The 16354-nt window shown below is 41.1% G+C and overlaps 1 protein-coding gene across 1 annotated transcript in view; it reads left to right on the top strand.

The window, feature by feature from the left end:
• The window catches only part of HS6ST3 (heparan sulfate 6-O-sulfotransferase 3), a 590588-nt gene extending 574653 nt beyond the window's left edge, over positions 1 to 15935 (top strand). Inside the window, exon 2 of the mRNA XM_090023334.1 lies at positions 9730 to 15935. Within this exon, the coding sequence (XP_089879460.1) occupies positions 9730 to 10438 (709 nt within the window). The 3' untranslated portion in view covers positions 10439 to 15935. The remainder of the gene's footprint in view (positions 1 to 9729) is intronic.
• Positions 15936 to 16354: the final 419 nt, after the last annotated feature.

Below are 16354 nucleotides of genomic sequence, written 5' to 3'. Positions count from 1 at the left end.
AGCTGCTGCTTGAACGGAAACTCCTTTTCTCACCAGGTAGACAATACATCAAAAGAAAACGAGCTTCTGCTTTCACAGAAACCTTCTTACCCTGAGTAAACCTACCTCACAGGAGAGAGTGAATTGCCCTGATACGTAACACTTCCTGAGCTCTCAGTCTTGGGCTTCTGGAGTACTCTGGTGCCTATAACACAAAAAGCTGCTGACTTGCTGCCCTTCCCCAGAGGGCATCATCCCTCAACACTGCAAAGCCTCTCTGCCTCTGGCTTCTGCTCAGGGCTTACGTGTCTGAGAGCCCCTTTTCCTATCCAATTGTCTATTTTGTCCTTAGCCCATACAGGGGCTTTTAATCTCAATTTAATCTCAATTTAATCTCAATTAAAGGGCAGCCTTTACTCTTGCTGCCCATCTTCTTGAAGTGAAAGGACCCCAGCTCTCTGACATGGTTCTTCCAGCCCAGACAGCCTGTCCCAATTTCTGTCTCTCTCTCTCTCTCTCTCTCTCTCTCTCCTCCTCCCCTCAGCTGAGTAACAGGGTTTGAGTGCTCTGTTACAGCAAGCTACAGTAATTAATGCATATGACATTACTAGTCATTACAAGTTATATTGGCAGACACAGTATGCAGTTATTATGACTGTATTCTCGTGTTGACACCAGAAGCTTATAACCAAATTCCCACTTAGTTAACATCCTATTTTTAAATTCGTAACATTCATTTGAAAGGTACAAACAAATGTCTTTTCATTAACATATCAAAGCACATTCTGATTGTTCAGGTTCTCGAGGCTGAGACTTTCTCTGCATTAGTGACTTTTCAGTGCAGGTGGTAGACCTTTGGAATAAAGAATGAGGAGAGTACAATGAATATCAAATAAGGTGACAGCAAATAATCATTTGTTTTGAATCTGCAGCAGTGGGTAGCACTACAGAAGGCAGTCACGTTAGTGGGGGTAGGCTTGAAATAAGGAGCTTTGACTAACACTCAGCACAGGCAAATGCATCTCTGTTCAAATTGGCCCAGTGGTGTTCACCCCATCCAGCATTGTGGGCCAGATAACAGGCACAGGGCTGGTGTGTGAGCTGAATCTTGCATGTGGGGTCAGTCTACAAGCCTGATCCAGAAGGGGTTGCCACATGGTGCCAGTCCATGGGTGCAATCCAGTGTATTGGCTGAAGAGTGACACCTTTGTGCATGACCCCCAACCCCAGATGCCATGATCTATCATGCAGGGCCATGGCATCCACACTGTGAAGCTCCTCACAGATCCAGGCATTTGACAGCAGAGGAGCAGAAAGTAATGCTGCTACCACTTCCTTGTCGCCAAATTTATGGACCTTTGGGGAAACCCATGAGCTGGCAACATAGCTCTTTTGGAATGATCTGACCTGAAGACCAGAGGTTGAGCATCCCTAAAGGCAGATCCTGATTGCACCCCATCCTCCATTGATTCTTGCTGCACCCAAACTTTAAAACCAACTGCCTGAGAGAGTCAGTGGCATTTCTACTCAGGCAGTGTGTAATAGAAGTCAATTGACTTCATGGCTCATTGTCACCTTCCTGATTCCTGCTAATCTCTCTCTACTTCACAGGGGTTAGGGACTTGAACACTTCTTTATAATAGTCTTGGAGTTCCAGTCTTCGAACTATCCTTTCTTCTGTGTTAACTGGCTCAAAGCCATTCCTGGTAATGTCTCTCTTCTATTTCATAGCAGACTGTTTTTAACTTTAGCAAAAACCTTAACTCAGGTGTGGTAATGTTAACCTGGTTGTAGAAATAACCTACAGGGAAGTACTGAAGACACTATTAAGATGCTCAAAAAGGCTATATTTTGTTTTATGAATCGGAATAAGAGATGTATATATAACTATAATGACCATGGGACTAATGGCACAGCATCTTTTGACTATTTTTTTGCCAGGTTTGTAGTGTTTTTTAAGCTTTCAAATAATATAGCTAATTAATGCACATTCCAATAGTCACTTTTGTTTTTGCTTGAATCTTAAAATGAATACTACAGTGCTAGCCCCCTTGCATATTAGTAAAACTTCTAGTTTTTCTTTAAAAGGAGAAAAATATATGTTGTGTTATATGGGATAATATGCCACACCATTTGCCCCATGCTCTGCATTTCAAAATCCTAGACCTGCCCGTGTGCACCCTATATTAGCCCATACACTTACATTTTACATCTGCCTTTCTGTTCTTGCATTTTTAAAACAGAAATATCAATATTCTAGGATGATAACATTACCCTTTCTCAGGGATAGGAAGATCCTTGAGAGCAATGTCACCTCTGATGTAAAAGATCTTCCTTCCCTCTCAACTGATTTTTCCTAAGAGAGGATAATTTTGAGGCATAACCATGTGCAGATCCCCTGAAATAACCTAATTCTCAAAGCATACAACCAACCCCCATTTCTCCATGAAGAAAGAATTCTAAAGTAACTCCTTGAGTAGGATCCTCATAAAGTATTTTGTTCCCTATGGATGTGTCTACATATTGCCCTATGGCAATGTTGTTACTGTGCCATGCTTTAGTACTTCCTTTTGGAAGTACTAAATCATAAAGAAGTAACTGCCCATGCTGTCCTGTACACACCGTGTGCTGTTATTTTTAGTAGCTACTTTGCCGTAGTGGCACAGTATAATGGGGACTGCTCTGCTACGGCAAAGTAGTTGCTGGTCACATGTACGCTATGTTGCTATAGTGCATTGCTACAGTGACATATCATCACATGTAGATGCACAAAACTTGTAGGGGAGACCCAGATATTGGGGATAATAGGGCTCCTAATTATCATAGCATCAAAAATGAAACAGGTTTCAAGCTATTGGTAAAGATCTATTGCCTACCAGCCCAACTGGCCATTAAATCTTGCATTCTCTGATTCATAAATTACATTTTGCTAACTTTACATTTCATCCCAAAGATGCAACATTCTAGAAACACATGCAAGCAGCAAATCAATTAATGCAAGAACAAAACATATATACTTCAGGGATGAGAACTAAAGGTTCAGAGTTCAAATAAGCATCACCAAACCTGGAAGTTTAAGTAAACTGGTGGCACTGTGTAGCCATCTTGATAGTCATTTACGTAGTGGTCAATGACTGACTGTACACAGAGACTGAACTGCTATCTCACTTAAAATAAAGGTCATTCCAAGTTTGGGCAAATATTCAGCAATATAGCAGTGTTTGTTGATGAATATTTTGTGTTTTGGTGATAAAACAGAGCATCTCTCTGTCTGCCTGCATCTACAGGAATTAAATTCAAGAAATACTGAGAGAAAGGGAGTTAGTTTTACAAGCCAATGAAAAGTTACATAGTCATAAGGTAGAAACAATAAATGCTAGGAGAAAGTTTCTTGGTCTGCCATAAGGAAATTGGAGTTAGACAAAGACATGGTTCCTCCTTTCACTGCATTTGTCTTAGATTCTGCTTTTCATCTTATATTCTATTACTGAGAAGAATATACATCTGCATATCCAGTAATGAGATGTAAATGATTTATGCACAGGAAGGATTGTTTTTGCTAGTTGTCATTGCCCCAAGACATACCAAAATGAGAGCACTGTAGGTTGGTTGGGAAAGGCAACAACATTATTAAAGGCATAAATGTCTATCAAGAGCAATTGTTAACATGTACTTTAATATCTGAAACTATCCCAGGAGAGGGAGGGGCATCATCTTAAGAAAAAGCACGGTGAAACAATACAAATATTCAAACTGCCTTTCAGTGTTCTTAGCTCTTTCATAGATTCATAGATGCTAGGGTCAGAAGGGACCTCAACAGATCATCGAGTCCGACCCACTGCCTAGGCTGGAAAGAGTACTGGGGTTAAATGATCTCAGCCAGATGCCTATCCAGCCTTCTCTTAAAGACCCCCAAGGTAGGGGAGAGCACCACCTCCCTTGGAAGCCCATTTCAAATTTTGGTCACCCTTACTGTGAAGAAGTTTTTCCTGATGTCCAGCCTAAATCTGCTCTCTGTCAGTTTGTGACCATTGTTCCTTGTTACCCCAAAAGGTGCCCTGGTGAACAAAGCATCTCCGATCCCTTGCTGTGTCCCCCTAATGAATTTATAGGCGGCCACAAGATCACCTCTCAGCCTTCTCTTGCGGAGGCTGAAGAGGTCCAGGTCCCTCAGTCTCTCCTTATAGGGCTTGTCCTGTAAGCCCCTCACCATATGAGTGGTTCTCCTCTGGACCTTCTCGAGTCTATCAACATCCTTCTTGAAGTATGGTGCCCAAAACTGGACACAGTACTCCAACTGTGGTCTGACCAGTGCCACATAGAGGGGACGTATCACCTCCTTGGTTCTATTTGTCATGCATCTGCTGATGCATGATAAAGTGCCGTTAGCTTTGCTGATGATTTTGTCACACTGACAACTCGTGTTCATCTTGGAGTCTGCTATGACTCTGAGATCCCTTTCTGCTTCTGTGCTGCTGAGAGGGTCACTTCCCAGCCAGTAGGTGTGCCAGATATTTTTGCACCCTAGGTACACCACTCTGTACTTGTCTTTGTTGTATTGAATCCTATTGTGTACTGCCCACTTTTCTAACCTGTCCAGGTCTACCTGCAATTGTTCCTTACCCTCCGGAGTGTGCACTTCACCCCACAATTTAGTATCGTCCGCAAACTTGGACAGAGTATACTTCACACCCACATCCAAGTCACCGATGAAGATATTGAAGAGTACAGGTCCAAGAACCGAACCCTGTGGGACCCCACTACCCACATCCTTCCAGGTTGATACCGACCCGTCTACTACCACTGTCTGGGTGTGACCGCTAAGCCAATTTGCCACCCACGGGACCACACAAACATCTATATCACAGCCTCTTAATTTATTTATGAGAGTAGAATGAGATACCGTATTGAAGGCCTTGCTAAAATCCAAGAAAACGACATCTACCTCTACTCCTGTGTAAGCATTTTGTGACGCTGTCCTAAAACAAAACCAGATTGGTCAGGCATAATCTACTTGCTATGACTCTATACTGGTTTCCCTGCTGCATTATTTTTTCTGCTGAACTCCCACAGATATGATTCTTCATAATCTTTTTAAAGACCTTTCCAAGGATGGAGGTGAGACTGTCTGGCCTATAATTATTCAGATCCTCCTTCCTCCCATTCTTGAAGATAAGGACCACATTGGCCTTTTTCCAGTCGTCCGGGACCTGACCCGAGTGGCACAAGTGCTCAAACAGCTGTGCCAGCGGTTCTGCTATGACACCGGCCAGTTCAGTCAGTACTCAGATGCAGCTCATCCGGGCCTGCTGATTTAAAAACATCCAGTCCATCCAACTGACTCTGCACCAAGTCAGTGTCGACAGTTGGTGGGCTGGTGTCCCTCTGATGCCTGTTTAAAAGCACATTAGAAGACTTATCTTGATCCCTGTTCAGGAACACTGAGGCAAAAAACTCATTGAATAGCTCAGCCTTGCCCCCCTGTCTGTCACTAATTGCTCCTTCCTGTTTAGTAGGAGTCCTATGCTGCCCTGCGTCTTCCTTTTACTCTCTATATACCTAAAAAAAGACTTTTTGTTTTCTTTAATTTGTGTTGCCAGCCTCAGCTCTGTAGTTGCTTTGGCCTTTCTAACTGCCTCCTTGCAAGCATGGGCCAAGTAGGTATATTCCTCCTTGGTAGCTTCCCCCTGCTTCCACTGCCTGTATACCTTCTTTTTTGCCCTTAGGCTCCCCTGGATTTCTCTGTTTAACTAGGGAAGTTTTTTGGCTCCTTTCCCCCTTTTCCCTCATACTGGGATCGTCTCCCTCTGCTCCCGAAAGATAGCCTGCTTTAGGAATGGCCACCCTTCTTGGCCACCCTTCTTGGATTTCCATCTCACCAATACTCCTATCCTGCAGTGTGCCATTGCCTACACTCCTGAGCACACTGAAGTTATCCTTCCTAAAGTCAAGCACTTCCACCCTACTAGTTATCTTATCCTACGCCAGATGGTGAATTCAATTCATTGGTGGTCACTGTCCCTAAGGTGACCACCAATCTGCAGCTCTCCTACTAGGTCCTCCCCCGTAGCCAACACCAAGTCCAGCAAGGCATTTCCCCTAGTAGGACTATATACCTCCTGTGTTAAGTGAAGGTCCTGCATGCAGGTTAAGAACCTATGCGAACAATTGGATTTGGCTGACTGTTCCTCCCAGCAGATGTCAGGTAGTTTAGGTCCCCCATGACAACCACATCCCTAGACTGTACAGCCTCTGAGAGCTGCCTCAAGAATTCCAAGTCCAGCTTGTCCTCTTGGTGTTGTGATCTGTAGCAGACCCCCACCACCAAGTCCCTTTCCCCTCGACCTCCATGTATCCTAACCCACAATGCCTCAACTTTCTCCTCCTCTGATCCCATTTTAATTAGGGTAGATGTGTAATGCTCCTTTAGACAGAGAGCAACCCCACCCCCTTTCCTCCCTACTCTGTCCCTTCTGTACAACTAGTAGCCCTCAGTGTGTACCACCCAGTCATGGGTAGGGTCCCACCAGGTTTCTGTTAGCCCCACTAAATCAAAATTATTACCTGCAAGCAGAAGAGTGAAATCTTCCTGATTGTTCCTTATGCTCCTAGCATTAGTATAGAGGACTTGAGGCCTCCGAATGGTGCCTTTGTTGTCTGCCCATTCTGATGCCCAAAGGGCCCCTTGGTACTTGCATGGGGGTGTGCTGCTGCATGTCTCGCAGTTTGTAGGTTCTAGACTCGCTCCATCTCCTGCCTCCCCATAGTACTTAGTTTAAAGTACAATGTAGGGCTATTGTGCACCTTGACTGCCTGGAGCTATTTTCTGAAATATTCCTGCCAGTGCATTGGCTTAGAAATGTTGAAGGTGCAAATGCTTATCTTAGGTTCAAAACCTTTAGTACATATTTCTTACGCACAAAGCTGTTGAGTGTTTGAGAACGATCTGAAGTTCCTTGACTGCTTGACTGCATACCACTGTTTTGCCTGAGAACACATCTTAATCTTCTCTCAGGAATGTAAGGCAAAGTCAAGGTGGAGAAGAACATTTTGTGTGGTATGGAAAATCATTGCTCAGTTTGCTTTTTGGGGAAATCACTGGCCTATGCAGTGGAGTATAGTGGCAGATCAAGGGAAATCATTTCTACTACTCCTAAGTTTATAGGAACTCTAAGAGATGATTTGGGGAATTTCCATTTATGCACGGTTGTGTAATGCTCAGAGACAATGGGATGGGTAAAAAGATAGAAAAGCATGATTGGACTACAACTGGATATAGTGGATCTGGCAAATAGACAACCCAGCACAAAAGAACAAAATATTTGTAAAATACAGTCCTTCCTAAACTTGAACAACATGTAGTCAAAGTACACCCTGGAACACTACCCAACATACATTTCTCTTTATTCCAGAAAATTTGCAGGCACTCTACTGTGAAATCATACAACATAGAACCTGTCAGAAGACAGTACTTAGAGAAGAGACGTTATGGCAGTGAGCAGTCAGCACTTTTGACACTGGAACCTCATTCTGGAACAGATATTACAGATCTTGAGGATGGAAGTCACTAACTGGGGAGGGGAGGGGGAATATCTGAATTTTTTAGCAAGATTTGAGAACATCTGTCTCAACTGATAGCTGAAGTATCTGAAAAAGCACAAAGGATTCTTCAGTGTTCAGAAAATGGGTGACTTATTTTGATCTGGATAGGAATACCATTGTACCCAGCAATAGTCAGATTTTTCATTCAACTGCAATGTGATTTCCTATCAACTTGTTTTCAGTGCAGTGTTAGCTTGTTTTCAGTGCATCATGTTATCAGTATTGCTCATTTTTCTGAGTGTCAGCTAGGGTCAATAAGAAGCATCTTGAGATCATAACTGTCTGAAGAAATCTTAGGATACAATCAACAGATCAGAGGTTGTAGACTCATAATTTATCTATGTATTGTTCACTGTCGAATGAGTCATGCAAACCTCTATTTTTATACCATGCCATCTGGGTTAATTTCAGTCCTGGGCTTTTTCTTTTGCTATTCCAGCTGACAAAAATCATAAGAGTTTTAGTTGTGCCCCTAGAATACAATCCTAACATTTAGATTTTTCTTGAATAACATCTTTTTTTCAATTACAAATTCAGTCCATGAGAGACTGTTCTGAGTATACTCAATTTTAACCTATTTCAGATTGCCAAAAAATTCCATACATCAACTAAAAGACAAACTGTCAATATGAGGTCTGCAATTATTTATTCTATTTCAAAATGCAGTAAAAGCTCTGTTATTCAGCATCCCCGAGAATGGGGAATGGCGGATAACAAAATATTCCAGTTAATTGAGTGACCCCGGCTGCCACTTCTCCTGCAGCATCTGGGGCATCCCTCTGCCCCTCCCCTGGCATCACCGCTCCTCCTGCTGCATCACCGTCTATCCCGCGGGCCCTGCGGGCCCCATGGGACAGGGAGGTGGGCCCCACACAGCCCTGCGCAGCCTGTTATGCCCCCGGGCTGTGGTGGCTCGGCAGCACAGGCTGCTTTGCCCCGGGCCATGGGGGCTCAGAGAAACTGGAAGTGCCACGGTGGGCACTTCTGTTTTCACTTTATTTTACAAACCAGCATGCCGGTTAGTGGAGCATATCGGCTTGTAAGATGCTGGATAGTGCAGCTTTTGCTATGTATGGATTTTTCGCCTCTCTCTTATATTTCAGTTAGGTAACGTCTGAATAGTGTTAATTTTCGCATTCAACAATACATCCTTTTAATCTTTGTGATTGTAACTAGTTTTAATCTAGATTTTGTCTCAAATCAAATCATATAAATGGGTTTCAGTTCGGTCATTATCCTCAGTCGAACACATTTAATGATACATTTTTTCAAATCAATAGCTTACCCAGCTCTTCCATGTGACATTACTGACAGCAGTTGGAGCAAATGGTTGGTGCACGCTACTCATATATTATGACCAAGTATTATAAAGATTATCGAATTGTACAAATGTCTCAGGCAAGAAAAGGTGTAGCAGGATTTTATTTTCTCATTAAATTAGATTCATTATGTCCCAAAGAACGGTGAGAGAATGCAGATCTTTTTGCTATGTAATCTTCATCCCAATACGTTTCCAAAACACACAGTAGCTGTTTCATCAGCTCTTTGTTTTGTCTTTCAAATGGTGTGAATATATTTCTCATTGATTCTGATATTGCTAATACTGGTTTATTGACGGTAGCGTGGATTTGTGAAGTCCTGTGTAAATTAAAGATGGCTGAACAGGTGGTCATTTGAGGAAACTTTATAATTAAATCCAAAGAAGTATCCCTCTTATATATTCACTGCTCATTTTTTGTGGTATCTCTTTCAATCCCAACCTGCCTACCAATTATTTACAGTATTAATCATTTTTAAGACATGTTCTCTGTTTTGCTATACTATTCACTGGGATTTAAGGAAGAGGTAGTTATTGATTTTTTTTTTCAAGTAGAACTTGTAAGAACTAAGGAAACTATACTGATAAAAGACATTTAGATGAAAGAGTTGGGTAAAAATATTGCTTCAGTCCACATTCTTGGAAGTATTCTGGCTATTGTAAGCTGCAATTAATTTTATCGTCCAAGTGTCATATTTGAAAAGAATATATTATTTGGTCATGTTTCATTTTCAAAAGCTAAAAGAATGACATTGGCTGGTAAGCATTTTGTTAGAGAAATAAAATAAATACTAATGAATCCTAAAGCTTATTTTAAAATGTTGTTTCAGGAACTTCTATTACATCACGATGTTGAGGGATCCCGTGTCACGGTACTTGAGTGAATGGAAACATGTCCAGAGAGGTGCAACATGGAAAACTTCCCTTCATATGTGTGATGGAAGAAGTCCCACACCAGACGAGCTGCCTACCTGTTATGAAGGAGATGACTGGTCTGGAGTCAGTTTACAGGAATTCATGGACTGTAGTTATAACTTAGCCAACAACCGCCAGGTGCGCATGCTGGCAGATCTCAGCCTAGTTGGATGTTACAATTTGACTTTTATGAATGAAAGTGAAAGGAATATGATCCTATTACAAAGCGCCAAGAACAACCTGAAAAACATGGCCTTCTTTGGACTCACAGAGTTTCAGAGGAAAACTCAGTATCTCTTTGAGAGGACATTCAACCTGCAGTTCATTTCCCCATTCACCCAGTTCAATGTTACACGAGCCTCAAATGTAGATATTGATGAGGGGGTACGGAAACGTATAGAGGATCTGAATTTTTTGGACATGCAGCTTTATGAATATGCTAAGGACCTATTTCTTCAACGCTTTCAGTACTCCAAGCAAGAGGAGCACCAGAAGAACCGGCAAAAAAGGCGAGAGGAGCGGAGGCTGCTGCGGGAGCAAAGGGCTCACCAGTGGTCAAAAGAAGAAACTGCAGAAGAAATCACTGTTACAGAAGATTACAATAGTCAGGTGGCAAGATGGTGAAACTCTTCAGTCTCAGCCAAAAGAAACATAGATTGGAAACATTGTGTAACTGTACAACTTTGGTAACTCACAGATTAGACAAGAAATGACTATTGTTCGGTATATAAGACCAAGTCTAACCGTAGGCCTTCTTCGTCTTCGTATTTCTAATTTTCTGTCAGCTAGAAGAACATTATTCTTCCTCAATGCACATTAATTAATGCTACTAAATGGCACTAGTATAGATCCCTATTCAAAATAAACTTCCTACAAGACCATAAGCTCTGAGAATAGCTTGACAAGGTAGCTCTTTCCTTTGCTTTAACAGATGTACTCTACACAATTTGAGCTACTGAAATTTGTGAAAATGTGAATAAAAAATTAAAGAAAAAATTTGAGTCTTACTACACTGTTGAAGCTGGTCTATGTCATATGATCCATTGTAACTGTATTATGCAGCTTTGCAATAAGCGAAACAGAGAAAACCATGTTGCTCTTGAAATATTTACAAGCTGTGTTTTCAATAAGAAAAGAAAGTAATTCATCAAAGTGATTTAATTACATTAAGCACTAAGTAGCACACGGGTTTAATGTGCTCATTTTTCTCATGCGAAAGGCTATAATCACTAGTGTTTTAGAAGAGAAATGAGCTAGCTAGTTTCTACCTAATTCTAGCAGATGTTGGTGCATATTACCAAATCTGCTAGTAGGCAACCTTCATTCTGAAAGCTTGGCAGAGGAATGGGGCAGTTGCTGTAACTGAGAATTTCTGCAGACCAGGCTTTGCTTAGATTATCTGACTAAAGGTTATGATATCTGCTTTGACTTTCACAAAAGGTGAAATTTATGAACAGGATAAAGGGAAAGAGTAAAAAAAGGGAAAGAGAACAGGAGAAAAAGTTTAAGTATGAATCTGACATTTTCCAAATCTGCTCTAGAAGCATTGTCTATAAAAAGGTTCATTTATATTGAGTGACAAGAACCAATATGGTTTTCTTTCTAAAGACTGCATTGGCAATGATCTATCAAACTCAAGATTTTTTTAAAGGATACAAAAGGTATGTGAACAAATCTTGCAATTTGTTACTAATATTTATGTGCTATCTTCTCCTGTGCACGGTTTTACAAATGTATATATCCCAATGCTTGAGTTGAAAATATTCTAAAAGTCTATAGTTTCCTGTGCAACAGATCTTTATCTGGGTTTTTTTAAATGTTGACTAGCAAAAGATTTATAATAATTGATTCTTTCTTCATATTTTAGGTTCTTGGGACTAAAATAGTATGTCTAGTTCAGAGTTTTCTGCTGTTTGTAATGGTGCATATGCAAAAATAATTTTTGAGATACATTTCCCTTGTTGCATAAAACTAGCATTATGTGGGCCATTTTTCAAAGTGGTCTCACCATCTGTACACCTCCAAATTTAGTTTTGCATTCATGAATGGTTTTTGCTTATCCCCCAGTTACTAAAATCAAACTACTCAATCTAGGTTCACAGATGTGAGGGTTAGGGGACAGTAAAGAAAAGTTATTCCAAAATTATTTTGCACAGAGACTGCTTTTGAAAACTTGTCATTACAAGTCTTATTTTCAGGGCACACTGATATTTTAGACTAACAAAACACTTGTCAAAACATCAGTGGCAGTTAGTGCATACAAAAATATATCGAAAACAGGAATTCCTACAAAGTGAGTATAACTAATACTAAAGGGGAAAAAAAGACTACCAAATTGCCTTGTTAGCTGTAGAGTGCAAGATTTTGTTTGGTAAGACAACAGCATTTTGTCCATGTCACTTCATCTCCTTACATCTCTACATGGGCAGCTGGTCATGAGAAGCTAGGCCACATCCACAAGATCACAACCCTGTAGGGTGGCTAATTGCTACTAGGCTCCAGGCAGAGCTGGTGCTTTTCTGTCAGAGGTCTGATTTTTCAGTGTATAGTACTAGAGCACAGGGAGAAGAAGGACCAAGGGAACATAAGCCTGCGTTTTACTTCCCTGCTTCTTCAGAGCCAACAGCAACTAAGTAAGGATAAGGAAGAGTGGATCCCTCTGACACTGTGGTGGGTACTGGGTAGGAAGGAGAAATAATTTTGAATCTGAGGATGGGCTTTCTCCTTTGGAAAGATGGGGGAGGGTGTATTTATAAGACCTGGAGGAGTAGGAAGGAAGACGAGGACGGAGCCAAACTGGAGCCATTAGGAGAGGTGGTCTGAGTTTGAGGGTGCTAGGGGGAGGGGTAGGAGCTGGAGCAGATGACGGTGTTGGGAGGAAAGGAGACTACTTTCTGAGCTGGGAGGGTAAAGGGTGCTTTTGGTTGGGTTGAGTGCAGAGTAGAGCAGTGTCAGCTGATGTGCAGGTAGGGTGGAAGGAAGGTAAGGGAAAAGAAGAGTTTAGAGAGGCTGGAAAAAAGAGAGAACAGAAAGGAGATAAACACTTTTTGTCCTACCTGCCTTTTACTGCCAAGTGACCCTTATTTTTCACTCTGAAAGCAGGTAGGTGCTCTTCTCCTTTCTTCCCTGCTGTTCTTTCTTTTCACCTAACAAAACTCCTCCCTGCCCCTCCCCTAGCCACAGTGGTCCAGTGTTTCACTTTGATAGCATTGCCCTCCCAGGTGAGGGGAGAGGGATGCTGGGAGCTTGCTGCCTACAGCAACACCTAGTACTGTGCATCCAGCACCCCCTCTCCAAACTGCTCCTGCTGTGTGACATGGAGCAAATTCTATCAGGGACAACAACAGCAAAGGCTCCAGGTAGCTGAAAAATTTGTTTTAAAAGTCTGGCTGTACATTAATATTAGGCCTAACCTTTTAGTCAGTTATCTCCCAGAAGCGAAAACCTAGTCTCTGATGGCTGCTAGTGTGCAATGGCATTTATGTTAACAAGAGGCATAATACCTGAGATTTAGTTAAAGTTCATTCTTGCTGAGCCTTTTTTGCACACACAGGTGTTTGCACAGGAACAACTGAGCCAGTCAGGCAGCCTCTAAAGGTCATCAAAAAGCCTTCCCAATGACGTCAGCAGCTTCAGAAAAACCTGCAGTTAGTTCACAGTGAGTATTATTATTAGCAGACGTTCCAAAATAATTTATGCCACTAATCAGGGGAGCAGGCTGGATTCATAGCCCTGCACTCCAAGCTTACACTTCTGTAACTGCACTGAGTTTCATTGTAACTATGTTGATTTAAATGAGTTCAGAATTTATTCTAGTGTGTTCATTTCCAAAACTTGGCAAGCACTATTTAAAAAAAAAACAAAACAAGCAAAGATATTGGATCTTCCATCACATTCATGGTTGCTTTTATTACTGAATGGAGTAAGAAAACTGTTGCTTCCATTCTGCTACTGTGATGCTCCATTACTCACTTTACTGCAGTGTAGATGTTGTTGCTATTCTTTCACATCATGTATTCACTACTTGCAGCATATTTCCAGATACACTTGAATGCAGGTTCATGCTAGGCAAAAATCCTGCTGATATTTCAAATCCTGGCAGTTTTGTTTGGTGTAAGAAGTAAACATGTTGTCTGTGGCCTGTATTTTGTCAAAAGATGAAAATCAAGCCTATCTTCCCTGCATGCCAGAGTGTATACACACGTTATCACACACACAACTTTGTACCAATACAGTATCTTTTTCTCTGCCCCATGCTTTTCCTTACAACAGCCTGTGGCAGTGATGAGAATGTAAAAAAATGCAAGAAAATCTCCTTAGTGACATATGTTTTTGGTGGTGGTTAGTGATGCATTGAATCTAGAAAACTGGATCCAATTCCTCTGATGTTTGTGAAGGTTTGTTTCAGAGCCAAACCTCACAGCTGTGCTGTATCTGGGCAAAACAGAACGTCAGGTTTGAACTTCCTATAATTGGTTTCAGACTTGGCAGCTTGGCCCCATTTCTGGATTTCAGCCTCTTCCCCTCCTGTCATCAAGTAATTGGGCCAAATAGAGCAGTGATATAAGCAGTGTGATAAGTGACACATGGGCTAAGTACAGACAGTCAAAAAGCCCAAGGCTAGATCAATTCAATCTTCACAGGTTAGTCTAAGCTACATAGACTGAGCTGGTAAGAAAGTAAACAGACATTCATTTTTGATTTTAGAAATCCAGCCATGTGCCTTTAGTGGCCCAGGCCACAAGTCAGGGGGGTGCTAGGACATCTCTCCCTGCTTGGCTAAAGCAGATGGGTTGGGCTAAAGCTAGCTTGCCCACCCTGTGAGGGGAGGTTGTGGGGGAGGTGCAAAGCATCCTGGGATGCTGGGGAACTAAGAGTTAACTTGAATCTGGAGGGGATCTGGGACAGAATTTCAGTAAACCAATTTAACCTAAACCAGTTAACTCTGATACTACATCCATCCAGGCTTATCTTAAACTTGGTTTCAGCCATGTTGAACTTTGAACTTGGTTTATGTGCACTGAACTTCTGTTGTGTTACAGATTTGAACTGGTTTCTGATCAGTTATACTGATTTATGTGTACCTTTTGTCCCTAGCCATGGAGTATAACCTAAACAAATTAAAAGTGATAGAAGTAACACCCGCTATAAGCCAGATCTGAATTTGTTCCCTAAGAGTGTTTCAGTCTCTGGTGTCAGTTAGTGTGAGAGACCTTCCCAGTGGTTAACCTTCTTGCTACAAGCACTCTTTCTGCCCTGTTAATGACTTGTTTCTCACACCCAGAGCAATTCTGATTAATGTCCATGTTGTACATTACACATTAAATACTATATGGATGCAAAATGCTCTCTGCATGAATTCATAAACTGCTTGTGTTGGTTTTCCACCACTGCTATGTGACTGACATCCCTGGAAGTCCTTTTGATTTTAACCAGGCTAAATGAGATCAAAATGAAGTCCTCACTGAATCTCAAACTTCTGCAAATTAAGACGGTGGAAAGTACTGTGCTGTTCAGTCAGAAAAAGAGAGCTGTTGTGACGGCACTGAAAACTACTCTTCCCTAGTGACAGCAACAAGGTACTCAGGAAAGAGATCTAGAATTGTGTTTAAATGCCTTTTCTAGTTTGGTTCTTGCAATTTTTTTCTCTATGGATAGCAGTCAATTCTCTGGGTTATAACAAACTTAACTTCTTAGTCATCTCAAGTAGTTTTGTGATTCGCTTGTCATGTTTCACAACCTGTCATTCTCATGTGAATTTCAAACTAATGCTGGAAGGAAAACCAGGACTTTTCCATCAATTGTTGTGTTTAAGGTGAAAGGATAATTAATAGATTTTAAATCCCTAAGGGACTCTTCTTCTTTGTTTATGTGCAATAATGTGTATGAACTCTGCTGCTAAAAGATTGTATTGTGAGTGGCCATATCTACTTTTATTGCTCTTTAAAAGCTAGTTTGTAGAACTGAAGATTTTCATTGGTGTAAAGCACAATTTAATGGATTACTTCATGTGTTAAATCATTGTGATGTCAAAATTGTTTCCCCTTATTTGTCAGTGATTTTTCTGGAACATGTTACTAAACATTTAAGAAACCTGTAAAAAATAAATATGGCGAAGAAGTTTTGTGGAATAGTGCTGATTCATGAATTAGTTATGAACAGGGGAAAAAACGGATGACATTTAGAAATGCTGTAGACTCAATACACCTGGAATAAGGAACTGTAAAGGGAATATCTGGTGAGCACTGTTACAATTATTCTCAGAATTACTAGAGGTTTATGTCCATAATCATAATTATTTAATAAAACACAGAGGAAAACATGATTTTAAAAACATAATTTTATTTCATTCTCTTAGGACTTGATCTTAGTCCCATGGAGATCAATTCAATGATTCAGTGTGTTGGGGATCAACTTTTTAATATTACATAGGTGGGTTAGGCATTGGGCCACTAATTTCACTGATATTAACTTGGAATAACTTCAGTGAACTCTGCTGAACTAATAGATTTTCACTGGCATGGCTAACAGCAGAAACTA

Source organism: Crocodylus siamensis, chromosome 1 (assembly GCF_052110815.1).
Source record: "Crocodylus siamensis isolate JL-2025a chromosome 1, ASM5211081v1, whole genome shotgun sequence".
NCBI classification, from domain to species: Eukaryota; Metazoa; Chordata; order Crocodylia; family Crocodylidae; genus Crocodylus; species Crocodylus siamensis.
This window is presented reverse-complemented; position numbering and strand designations above follow the sequence as displayed.